Source organism: Hetaerina americana, unplaced genomic scaffold (assembly GCF_022747635.1).
Source record: "Hetaerina americana unplaced genomic scaffold, ioHetAmer1.1.p SCAF_28, whole genome shotgun sequence".
In the NCBI taxonomy this organism is placed as follows: Eukaryota; Metazoa; Arthropoda; class Insecta; order Odonata; family Calopterygidae; genus Hetaerina; species Hetaerina americana.
This window is the reverse complement of record NW_027286852.1, coordinates 2,550,877-2,565,007: the sequence shown is the minus strand read 5'-3', so window position 1 is coordinate 2,565,007 and position 14,131 is coordinate 2,550,877. Positions and strand designations below refer to the sequence as shown.

The following is a 14,131-nucleotide window of genomic DNA, read 5'->3' as shown; positions in this document are numbered from 1 at the left end:
CTTATTAATTGATTGTGACGCATCGGTGACATCAGGTGTTTAGGTCAACAGTTTTGTGAACTGGTCCTGGTGGTCATAGTCTGCTAACGCCGTCGATTCCTGGAAATAAAATGTGGCAATCGCGATTTATTGAAATGGCTACTTCATCCAATGAGGTTGGAACCAAGTTGAGGTCAAGTTGGAAGGGTGCTCTTACCGTGTCGGTTTGCGAAGGCGTCCGGGGCTGACCCGTGGCGCCGGCGCCCTCTCTCTCCTCCAGGCCTCCGGAGCAGCCCACCCCATGCACGACGAAATGCTGTTCGCGGAGGCCGCGGTGGATCCGGCCGCGTGGTTCGCCGAGGACGCCATGTCCGCGGCCTTCGACCTGGAGCCGTTCCTCCTGGTGCAGCCCTCGGGGCTGGCCAACGCGTCCCTGGACCTGGCCGCCCCTGCCGCAGGGGCGGCGGCGGCCCCCAACGCCTCTGTCGAGTGCTGGAACGAGAGCGTCATGGTGGTGTTGGGTGGCGAAGAGGCCTCGGGCAACGACACGGGCGAGATCGACGAGGGCAACCAGTTCATCCTGCCGTGGTGGCGACAGGTCATCTGGACGCTACTGTTCGCCGTCATGGTGGTCGTGGCCACGGGCGGCAACGTGATCGTCATCTGGATCGTGCTGGCGCACAAGCGCATGCGCACTGTGACTAATTACTTCCTCGTCAACCTGTCCGTGGCCGACACCATAGTGTCCACCCTCAACGTCACCTTCAACTACACATACATGCTCAATTCGGACTGGCCGTTCGGGACGCTCTACTGCAAAGTGAGCCAGTTCGTGGCGGTGCTGTCCATCTGCGCGTCCGTCTTCACCCTCATGGCCATCTCCATCGACCGGTGAGTGGCAATCCCCGGTCCGCCAGTCACATCCGACCCGCCGGCGAGTCGGCGAATTTTATTATTTATAGACCAGGTTTCTCATGCACTCGCGACCTAGACGTGACTTGAGCCTATTCTTCCAAGTAAATTGCATTTCTCGCCGGTGTTCAGTTTTCAAATCTGAAACTTCCCATCAAATACGATTCACGAAAACGTTTTGGGGGTTAGCGCAGAGAGAGTGCTTTAAATGGCTTTAAAATGCATGCAAAAGTAATCCATACAACCGTCAAAAAAATCGTTGGTTACTATAAACGTCAATTCCATGGCGCTTCCTATATCGTGATCAGTTCATGGCTATTTTCCCGTCGGTGGAACTTTGAGTACACTAAGCTACTTTGTTTCCGTGAAACTTATGAATTGGGATTATTGGACGTTTTGTATTTGTACGAGTTGGTAGCTTTATTTTTTTAGGACGTTAACTGTATCGTTTCCCAAGCAGTTTAAAAGATTGGATTATTTACACGAATAGCGCTTTAAATGGAAATTTATTCTTCATTTCATATTTGTGTCATGGTCATACACTACGTAAGCAAAAATGGCTCATATCTCCGGTTTCCCGGGAGATGAAGCAAAAAAAATAAAAAGTCAGTAATGACGTCACAAACGATCGAAACCACTTACAGTTTTAGAAAAAAGGACCGTTATTCAATATGATATTGTTCTGTTATAATGACCAAAATCAATATGATTAGATTGGCATGTTCCCGCGGAGATTTATCCTTTATTGCGGTGATATAATGGCACGGGGACAACTTGAGGACCGGTAGGTGTTCAAACCAACCGATTCAAAGAGGCATAAAAAGATATCCTCCGATGACGAAAGGGTGGAATCCGGCGATCCCGCGCCTCTTTGGTGGATTCGGGAGACCAGAGTGCAGCTGCCTCCTCCCGGTCTGCTTCCTGCACCAACAACCCCCCCCCCCCCCCCGCGCTGAAGGGGAATGCGGCTGGCGAGCGAGTGGGGGGGGTGTGGTTTAAGGCGGGGTGATTAATTAAAATCCCCGCCCTCGGCGCCAAGGGGGTGGCGACCCCCCGGGGGGCGACGAACCACTCCTCCTTTATTAACCGTGTGTGGCGACGCGGAAACCGACCTCCCCGCGTGTCCCGGGCTCACCTCTTCCGCGCGAGCGAAGAAAAAGGAAACAGCGAAGAATGGAAGAAATCGTCGCCCTCGTCCTTGGCGGTGGCCCCGCCCTCAAACCCCAAGCCGCGTCATTTCGTCAACTCGGGGTTTTGTTTTGCCTCTATCCTTCAGTTCTTCGCATAGTTTACAGTTAACTGCATATTTTAGGCATTACAACCGGTCGACGACGAACGCATATTCATGAAACTGCTATCGTTGCTAATAAATCGCATCAACAGATACGTGCAGTAAAGATTATATCTTCACTTATTGGCTTGGATTTCATCGTTCACAATGTCTAGATAACTGTCAAGGATTTAATAATAGTAGTAGTAGTATTTAGGGGAGGCGACCGACAGCTGAGGTCATTTGCGCCATAGGGGATGGTTGGGAAAGGATGAAGGGTGGAGAGAAACCCGGCGTCGGTATTAGCCTACTCTAATGACGAAAGGCGCCAAGGGATCCGCAGTTTAACGTCCCATCCGACGGACGGGGTACTCACTCAAAGTGCCCTCCACAAAGCACCTCAAGTAGTGATCGGGATACCACTGAAAAATATTCAACACCGCCGGGATTTGAACCCGGGCCCTCTGGGTGGGAAGCCAGTACGATAGCCCCCGTCACCATCTCAATCCCCCTTTAATAATAGTAAATATCAATGTATTAAAGAGAAATAAAATAATAATTAACCTTATTTGGTAGTCCACCGCATAAAATAGGATTAGGATTTTCACGCCGTGCGCCTCTGCATTTCTTAGCCTCGCCTGATAAGTCCACACTACTCGCACAATGAACTGTCCTTCATTCCCGCATTCATTCCATCCCCTTCATTCCATTCAACAACCCCATCCTATTCGCGCCCATTCCTCCTTTGCCTGACATTCTCCCCTCTATCGCCGATCAAAATGTTTTCATCCATCTTTACCGCCTTCTTTGAATTTCTCCAGACATCGCTGCGTGTGAATCACTCTTTGGATTTCTCCCAGGACATTAAACTTCTCTCCTCCCCCGCTGAACTTCTTTGCTTGATTTCCTTCCGTCCACTTCAATCGATCCTCCATCCTTCTCCTTCCCCGCATCTCAAAAACCTCTGGCGCCTAACATCTTGCTTCCGCGGCGTATTAATTCACACTCCGTATCAATGTTTAAATGAGTTATTTCTTAACCTTCAACGTCCTTGTCATCAATTCCCTACTTTTTGTGAAAGTTTCTTTGCCTATCGTACACCGTCTTCATATGTCCCCGCTACCGTGCGCATCGGCAATGACTCCGATGATCACGACGCGCGCTGATGGTCACAGTTCATTGATTAGGTGCGTTGGGCAGTACAGGTGATAATGGACAACCCTACCTCACACCTCCTCCTAGCGCTGCCCAGCCGGACTCTCCGTGGACCTTCCCCACTCGCACGTGATCCGTTCGAGATATGTACGGCTTGTGGATTAGCCTCCCATCCCTCCAATGTATTCCTACGGGGACTGACCAGAAAGTAACTTACGTTTCAGCCAAGTGTGGCGGTGGGTAAGGCTAGAGAGCCCCCATCTCCTTCTTGGTGCCTTAACGTCCCCTCTCTCTCAGTAATACGCATCCTGCTTTGGCTGTGGCAGTGTGTGCAGACTGTGGTTCTATATATATATATATATATATATATATATATATATATATATATATATATATATATATATATATAATGTACACCAAGATAGCACTGGCGAAGAAAACCAAAAACACAGGCACACATAAAAAAGAAACTCACACGTATTTCGAATTTCCGGTGGCGATAACCACCTTTCGCAAGGGAGAGAAGGAACCTCTTCCTTCCCTCCCTTGAGAAAGGTGGTTTTGGCCCCCAGAAATTTGGAATACGTGTGAGTCTCTGTTTCATGTGTGTCTATGTTTTTGTTTTTCTTCGCTAGTGCTATCTTGATGTACATTATTATTCACATCCTTAAGATTTCCATATAAGTTATATGAAAACCATAAACACAGTAATCAAACAGAATGTCGGTGTAGTTGGTGATGTTAGAGTTCACCTAGTACTAAGCCCTATGCGGCGAGTGAAATGAGTTCACAAATCAGGGTAGGGGGGCCAATTCCTTTCCCTGTGCCGGTTATAGTATCCCAGGAAGACCTGGTACCAGAAAAATCACTTTAGCTTGGGTGGAGCTGCAGTTGCCCAGAGTGCCTAGCCCGGGAATCGAACCCGGGACCCTCCGGACAGTAGTCCAGCACTATACCTCCTGGATATATATATATATATATTTTTACTCTTGTGATCCGTTCGATTCCGCCTTCCCCACCTCTATTGTGTTCGTCCTTTATACGTGTTCCTATCCCTTTTCCTTATATATGTTTCTGTATATATGAGTATTTATTCGCCGTTTGGCGGGATTTCGTGTTTGAATGTGTATATATATATATATATATATATATATATATATATATATATATATAGTATACCACGATTGCCCCAGACATTGCCGACAAACCCCAGAACACCCCAGTTTTATCTCCTCCCAAAAATACACAAACCCAACATCCCCTGTCGTCCTATAGTTTCCAGTTACAATTCTCCCACCGAAAGAATCTCCGCATTCCTTGACCACCACCTACAACCACTTGTACTCTCCTTGCCCTCCTTCACCAAAGACACGTACCACTTCCTCGACCGTCTAAATTCTGTTTCTATTCCCTCCACACCCAACCTACTTTTGGCCACCATCGACGTTACCTCACTTTATACTTCTATTCCCCATGCAGAAGGTTTATCCTCCCTCCGGCATTATCTTTCTCTACGCCCCCTACCCCAGCGCCCCTCGACGGAATTTCTCCTCAATCTTGCCACTTTCGTCCTAACAAAAAATGCATTCGCTTTCCAAAATTGTTTTTACCTACAGACAAAAGGGACAGCGATGGGAACGAGGATGGCATAATCATACGCCAATCTCTTCATGGGCCATCTCGAAGAGACTTTCCTGTCGCAGCAACCCTTTCAACCTCTTTTCTGGGTCCGCTACATACACGATATTTTCATTCTCTGGACACATGGCTCTGATTCTCTAAACAATTTCTTATCCGCCTTAAATTCATCTTTCACTGTTAAATTCACTTCTTCCATTTCAGACTCCACCATCACCTTTCTTGACACAGACATCTCACTTCAAAACAACAAATTCACTACTTCAGTACACATCAGAGCCACTAACCATCAGCAATACCTACACCACACTAGCTGTCATCCTCAACACACGAAACGCTCGATTCATAACTCTCTCTCTATCCGCGGACACCGAATTTGCAACACCACAGCCACTCTCAACAAATACCTTGACAATCTACATCTTGCACTCCTCAAACGCGGTTACCCAGAAAAGTTACTACAAAATAAAATCCACCGCTCCAACCGACCACACACACCACACAATAACAAGCCCACATCTGACGCAGGACTCAACCTTTGCACCACCTATTTCCACGGATCACACAGACTGAAAACCCTCCTTAAAGAACTGTTTCCAATTTTACATGACAATGACGCGACCTCATCCTTACTACCCCAATGCCCATCTATCGCATACAGACGACCCGCCAATCTCAAAAACCTTCTGAGATCCACCAACCCTTTGGCGCCCCCCCGTGACAAATTTCCCAATATTTCCCCAACTTGCAACCGCTCCCGATGTAAAACCTGTCATCTTATTATGCCTACTCCCCTCTCCCTACATCTCCTCATTGATCCCTCACCTCGTTCCCACGCTAATTGCCTCTCAAAAAACATTATTTATCTTTTATCATGCAAACATTGCAGTTCCTTTTGCATAGGCGAATGCATTACCCCCTTATCCATTCGAATGAATAATCACCGGTACTCCTGCAATTCTGCCTCACTCTCTTCTCTTCCTATCCCTTAACACGCCAATTCCCACAACCTTTCATTCGACCAGTGTTTTGCTCTCAGCATCCTAGAATCCTTATCTAATTCAGCCACCAATATAGAGGTGAGAACTCGTGAATCCGCCTACATATTAGCTTTCCGTTCTTTCAAAATTCCCACCCTTAACCGCCATCTTTAATTTCCCTCACATTATTCCCTCCACACCTCCCCTCCCCGCCCATACCTCTTTCCCCTCTCCACAGCAACAGCATATTTTCAGTCTCACTTGAAGAAGGCCTCTGAGAGGGCCGAAAGCTCGAACAATCTACCGTGTGAGTGTCCTTTTAAATGTTGCTATTCTATTCTATTTGTGTTATATTGTGTCAGCCCATTTTATATATATATATATATATATATATATATATATATATATATATATATATGTGTGTATGTGTGTATATATATATATATATATATATATATATATATGTATGTATGTATATATATATATATATATAATCATTACTTCAGAGGAAGACGGATTGTTTCCGTCGAATTATCAAGAAAATACGTGTGAGTGTTCTCTTTTTTGTGTTTCTATATTATGTGTTACTGTGTATTGTACTATTCGGCACTTCCGTGTTACGTCTATGAAAGCATATATATATATATATATATATATATATATATATATATATATATATATATATAATATATGTATATATATGTATATATATATATGTGTGTATGCATATATATATATATATATATATATATATATATATATATATATATATATATATATATATATATATATATATATATATATGCATACACACATATATATATACATATATTATATATATATATATATATATATATATATACATACACACATTACATATACATATATATATACATATATATTATATATATATATAGAAATATCTTCGAAATGGAACGCTCTTCGGTGACGCACAAATATATAAAAACAAAGATGTAGATTTTTAGAATATAGAGACACAAAGAAAGGACACTCCTCGGCTGTCGTCTTCAGAATGGCCTAGGCCATTCTGAAGACGATAGCCGATAACAAATTGTTAGTGTCCTTTCTTTGTGTCTCTATATTCTAAAAATCTACATCTTTGTTTATATATATATATATATATATATATATATATACACACACAATATACACACACACATGCAACTATGTACAAGTGCATACCTTAGTATGGAGGTGGTGCAGGTGGCCCTTAGTTGCACGCCCCCGTGGTGCAGCTCCGGCGGTGGGTGTGTGTTAACCCCCCCCCCGAGCCACTTAGAGTGGCACTCATTGACGCTCGTCGTCACCGCCGCAGGTACGTGGCCATCATGAGCCCTCTGAGGCCGCGCATGGGCCGCAGGACCACCCTGTGCATCGCAATGGGCATCTGGGCTGTGGCGACCGCCCTCTCCATGCCAATGCTGCTCTTCTTCACCACTTACGTGCACAACTTCCCCAATGGCGAGTACCGCGTCATCTGTTACGCCGAGTGGCCGGATGGACCCTCCCCCGAGAGCTACCAGGAATACGTGTGAGTATACGTGAGGCTCCACTCGCCCCTCCTCTCCCACCTCCACTCCCTCCTCCACTCCCCCATACACTCCCCCATTCACTCCCTCCTCCACTTCCCCATCCACTCCCCCCTCCATTACATCATCCACTCCCTCATCCAATCTCACTCTGAAATGCTCTTCAATGAGAACGGCACAATTCAAAAGCGTTGGAACCGAGTACCTCTGGGATTATCACTCTCAGAGTTAACGCTAGGTTTTATTCTATCCAGTTTTGGTAACTTAGCTGAAATCTGTTACAATACTGCAGAAAACATTTCACAGCTTCAAACTAGTGTTGATTTCTCTCGCCGAAATCATACGGAAAATGTATTATTTAGAATTATGGAGACCATCTTTTTCACAAGTATTCAGCGCCATCTAATGGCAACATTATCTATATTTTCTTTTTCTTAAATCTCACTTTGGATGAAGTCATTTATATTTGCCTAAAATCGTCAGCATGTTACTTTGGAAGGAGATTGAACGTATGGAAGACGGGAAGATGATGTCGGGTCTGATATCATGGAATTTCCCATTAATTCTTCAATATAGTTTATTCAATTACGGGCTATTCTAAATTTAAAAAAAATACAAATTTAAAAAAGAAACATTTTAAAAAATTAATGGAAAGAAAAACAATAAAATAGAAAATGAAATTAAAATAAACACTATTCATCACTTGATGCCCACGCAGATAATTTGCAACAGTCGAAAAAACTATTCCAAATAAATCTGTGTAAGACTTCTTAATTCATTTCACACTCTTCATTAGGCTTGGCCCTGCCATGCTTCTTTCTAGCCACTGCCCCTGGCTGATTGCAATGTCCTTTGTGAGAAAAGGGACGATCAGAGAGGAGGCAAGGGTGTCAATAGACTGGGACCGATGTTTAATTTCTTTTCCCTGTTGAAGGTACAACGTGATCTTCATGCTGCTCACTTACTTCCTGCCGATCGGCTCCATGTCGTACACGTATATCCGCGTGGGCGTGGAGCTGTGGGGCAGCCAGAGCATCGGCGAGTGCACCCAGAGGCAGCTGGAGAACATCAAGTCGAAGAGGAGGGTGAGGGCAAACGATGATCCGAGGGGGTGTTGGCCCATTGGCCCCTTTCATTTGTTTATCCCTGACAACCAACCATAAGCATTTGAATCAAGTAATGAATTCAAAGAAACTGCGGGAGATGCCGCTACAGTAACTTTTAACGGAGTCATCCGCTACATGTTTATGCATTACAATGCAATAAATTTAGGGTTTAAAAATCGCTTCAGAGTCTAAAAAAGGATACCTCGGTAGCTTAACTGGCTAAAGCATTCGGCCGGACATCGAGGGATCCCGGTCAAGGCGAATGATTTTTACACTCGTCAATTGTTCAACAGTAAAGTAATGAATCTTTGCAGAAAGTCTAAATCTTATTTGTTTAAACTTCTTCAGTTTCACACAATTTTGGTCCAATTTTGCGGAGGGGTGATTCTGTCTGGAAGATTCTCATAATTTATTATGAACAATCATGATTTCACGGTTCCGAGCAAGAAATATATGAAGTCAATATTTACTTTCACAATAACGCCTTAAAAGTGTCACAAATCACTATGAAATATCCAATCAATGAAAATGATTGGACATAATATAATCTCTGTCGACTCATTAATTATTTTTGGAAAATTAGTCCTTTCTTTATAAAAAGTACTTCATGGCTATTTTTCATATAAATTTTCAAAGATTGCATCACATGATGGTCCATATTTGCCAATGCCTTATTCCTTCAGACTGTCGTAACAGAACTCGCTAAGGGTAACTGTCACAGAGTCACAGCGTTTTTAGTGCTCTCATCTGTATGCATACACAGGAGTGCTGATTAACACGCCTATTGCTAAGTCAATGGACTGTGGAGTTTCAAAAGTGAACTTGAGAAAGGCGATGGCAACTTACATATGTATAAACATCAGTCATAATGTATTTTTTCATTTACATGATGATAGATGGCAGCTCCATCGTTCACAAATGACATATAGTATAGGGTGTGCCACAGCCATTTAATACTTTGAATCTTTTAAATTCTTGGCAGCACCATCGCCATTTCCTGCTCTGGGCTTTGCAACCTTTCATATTTACTTGATGAAATGTATGTCACATGATTCAAAGAATAAATGTTATAAAGAAGAAGTAATTATTTAAGTATGATATTCATGTAAGTTTTCACTTAATGCATCTCTACATGAAAATTAGAGTGTATATTAATTTTGTAACGTTTATTTATGAAAGGTAATCAATATGCTACATTATTTATACAAATATTCTCAGTCTTCATTGAATTCCATCTTTAATGCAGATCTCACATTAATATTACCGACTGATAACAATTTAACAGCGACAATTACAATTAGAGAGATACACGAGGGTAGTCTGAAAAGTTTCCGACCTCAACAATTTCAGAAAAAATGTCTTGCATCTTTGTTAGGTCATAAACTTTTCAGACCACCCATGTATTTGTGCTAACAATGGAATGAATTGAAGGATCAATATTAACTTCTTCCAAAATGTACATTTGATGCAAATGAGGAGGGGAACAGTAGACGACTAAAACACATTTATTATTTATTTATTTAGAATTACGTTGCAATTAGGCGATTTTCCTGGTGGCAACATTTCCCAATTCATTTTGACAAATACAAATAAACATAAAATTTGAGAGGAAAATAATGGAAAAAGGAAAAGGAAAATTACTATTTCTGAAAAAAGGCATAAAAATTTCAAACTGTTAAAAGACTTAAATGAAGGAAAGAATCAAGGAAGAAATGAAACAAGTTTTGCAAATTTTCAAGTTTGGTTCGAATTTCATGGCTTCAAAAATTGGGACTCGGATTGCAGCAGTCAGCCCTATCTATACTGATACAAAAATTGACTCTTGAGTGCTCAATACACCCTATCATCATAATAGCAGTAAACTACTGAATCTTAAATATTAGCCGGAGTTGCCAATGCAGCCTGACTGGGGAGATGTTCATTAACTAGCTTGAGGTCCATAATTTAAGCCAAGAGTTATATTATAAAATTAGCTCATATGATAGGTTCATGCAAATCTATTTCATTAACTTGTGTGATCAAAGTTTTCCTTTCAAATTAGGAACATCATGGCCACCCCAACATAAATAATGATAATTTTCCATGCATGATTAGATTGTGACAATTGTCCTAGATGGAAAACTATTTAGTGTGCAAAAATGGCCTTCTGTCAGAGTTATTGTCATTTCAAAATTATATTGGCCATTTCTCAATGGAGCAAATTGGAGTTTTCTCTCATATGATTTACTGAGACTATAAAAAGTATTGAAATATTTTGGGCTCTGACCTTGGAGATCAGATTATACCACAGACCTCTATAAATTGCCTTGCCTCTCTTTCAGGCTGTGTTTTCAATAATTGCTATTTGATTAATCTATTTTAGTCATCCATTTAACTTGTTCATGCCATTTTATTGTCTATTTTATTTTGTGCTTACCTATATCTATATATTTTTTTAATTGCTCCCTCCTAAAGATGCCTTTGTTCCCCACGTCTATTTCCATAGCAAAGAATTTTAAAGGAAATGTAGAGCGTACGATAAAGTAAGAGCAAAACAAGTGAATAAAAAGTATTACTATTCACCTTAGGGAGAGGTTTGCATTTGTTTTTTCTTTATAATTAGCATTTCTTGCTACGTTCAGCTGGCATTCTCCAGAGCAAAGGTACCACTTCCTCCAAGTATTGAAACCAGTTTTGCAAATCCCTCCAAACAGCCATCCATCCATTGCATAATTTTGAGAGAGGAGTGTCATCACCAATCAAGAAGTGTCACTCAGTGTTTGGCTGTCTTGTGCTAACTCATGTGTCCCTTCGTTCTGGCATAGGTTGTGAAGATGATGATTGTGGTGGTGAGCATCTTTGCCATTTGCTGGCTCCCTTTCCACGTCTACTTTATCGTCTCCTCACTCTTCCCCCAAATAAACAACTCCTCTTATATCCAGGAGGTTTTCCTGGCCATCTACTGGTTGGCCATGTCCAACTCAATGTACAACCCCATTATCTATTGCTGGATGAACTCAAGGTAAATGTGTTTTACAGCTTCATAATCTATGGCTATTTTAATGCGGGCTAAAAATTTCCAAGTATTTTGTTCATGGGTGCAGTAATTCATTGGTAGAGTGCTGGGCAATTGACCAGAATGTCTGGATTCAATTCCAGGTGATGCCTCTCAGCTTCACCCGAGATATGCAATTTTTCAGGCACCACGTCTTTCGGAGGCATTACAGGTGGCACACTGGGAACTATCTTCCCCCTGCTCTGAATTTTGTTAATTTCTGACATGCTGTTTAGGGTTGAGTATCAGGTGACCTCTGCCCTTACCCATCAAATCAAGCTTCAGGTTTGATTACTGAGGAGGAACATTCATTTTAGTAATGGTCCAAAATAACTAGTATATCTATGTGTGCAGATTCTGCACTGCCACAAAGTTTTAAATCTTTTTACATTTTGAGTCATCAAAGATGAAAAGTTTATAATATTAGAGGCCTATGAAATCTGCTGCTTGCAAATGTAGTAATTCCATTTCCTGCCACAGACAAAAAAGTTATTCTTTCTCCTAAAAATAGAAATTATTTACCAGCCAAAATAATATCCCTAACTTAAGATGAAGGAGTCTGTTTAGAATATAAGTCCCATTGCGCAGAAATAAATTTGCCTGATAACATGTCCATTAAATTACTATGTAAAGAGGAAAATATGTTCATAACAGATTAGCTTCAGCCATACAAGAATCTTTTTAAAGCTAATTGAAAGTTTACAACTTGATGACAGTGAATTCCAAAAATACGTTAGCACCAAGATAAGCTATGAAAAATGAGCCTGGTATGTATCTACCAAAGACTCCACCCAATTTCTTTTTATTTTGATACCTAACTCATTGACTCAAACATTAAATGCAATGTATTGACACAAACCTTTTCCCATGTATCCCCCAACCTCCTTCTTCCCCTCCCTTTCACTCACCTCCCACATTAATCCACCCATCTTGCTGGTCCCTTATAGTAAACATTTTATCACATAAACCCACTCCGCAATGATTTCAGATATTAGCACATTCTTCCTGCCCCAATGATTTATCTGCTAACACCAGCCTGGTCCCCAAAATAAATATGTTGAATCTTGTATTGCTATTTACTGATAATTATAATTATTTTCATTGATATTTGGAATAATTTGCTCATTTCAATCATTTTTGGAGCTCAAAACCTTGTCAGCAAATGAATTTTAGGCAGTAAAACTGTTGCATCAACTCACAATAAGAATTATAATTTATTTCAGGAATCCATTTCAAACAAAAAATTTCAAAATACCCCATTATAAGGTAATGTGAGAGAAATAATTAGTTTATCGGTACTAGTTCAATATAACAAATCATATGTAGACTAATTATTTTCACTGGGTTAAAAAAACCATAAACACAGTAATCAAACAGAAGGTCAGTTTGGTAGGCGATGGTAAAGTTCACCCAGTACTAAGCCCGGCGGCGTGTGAAATTCACACATCAGGGTAATAAGGAGGGCCAGTACCCTCCTTATTCCTCCGAGGGTCCTTACCCTGGGCCGGTTATGGTTTTCCAGGAAGATCTGGTACCCGAAATATTGCATAGCTTGGGTGGAGCTGCGGGTGTCAAGAGACTTGCCCGGGAATTGAACCTGGGACCCAGTGGTCAGTAGTCCAACACTCTACCCCCTGGACTACCACAAACCTTTAATTGAGTTATATATTTATATTTGTAAGAATGAAGTTCTTATAACCTTGACAAATAATTGAATTTAACATATAATACTTTTTTGATATTTTTTGTTCCTACTTGGGATACATTCATAGCAATATTAGTGTATATGTTTATGTTTTTTAAAAAGAACCTGATCATTATTTTCATCTCTTATGCCCAATCAATTATCAGTTCATCATTTCATAATGATTATCAGTCAATTATCAATTATCCCCAAGCTAAAATGGCAAATGAGTGAGAAAATTATTATTACCAGTATCGTCTACTGTGCAATTGCACTGTTATTAGAGTGTAACTCCTATGAACACATTTCTTTCTTGATAATGGCCTTGTAGGTTTCGCCGAGGTTTTAAGCAGTTCTTCTCCTGTTGTCCCTGTGTCAATGTTCGAAGGGAAATGCTGTCTCGAAGAGAAGTGGTGACCAGCCGATACAGTTGCTCTGGATCTCCAGAGACCCAGTGTCGGATCATGCGAAATGGTGAGGAACAAAGGCTATGATAAAAATTACAAGATAAAAATAGTGAGGATGTAAGAATGTATATTGCAGTATTTTTTTGTAGCTCAGCAAAAAGTGGCTTTCTATCTACTGTCCTTTGGAACAAGACATGATAATTGTGTTACTCTGAAAGGGAAAAAATATTCCATCACCTTATTTTATGACCTCAAAAACTAAAATCCAGCCTTCAAACATATTTGAATCAAACTTTCTTGTTATTTTGTGCATGTAATCGATGGAATAAGCAATTTGCAATAGTTCAGTAAACTTCTATTCCTGCACTAAAAACACATATGAATGTAAACTCATTGGAGAATTATTGCCAGACTGG

General features: G+C 41.2%; 1 protein-coding gene across 1 annotated transcript; it reads left to right on the top strand.

Annotated features, from left to right (window-relative positions):
* The first annotated feature begins 292 nt into the window (after positions 1–292).
* LOC139689849 (tachykinin-like peptides receptor 99D) lies at positions 293–13,802 on the top strand. Its single transcript, XM_071586943.1, has 5 exons — positions 293–870; positions 7,271–7,486; positions 8,419–8,569; positions 11,395–11,591; positions 13,640–13,802. The coding sequence occupies exons 1-5, from the start codon at positions 293–295 to the stop codon at positions 13,800–13,802; spliced, it is 1,305 nt and encodes a 434-aa protein (XP_071443044.1).
* Positions 13,803–14,131: the final 329 nt, after the last annotated feature.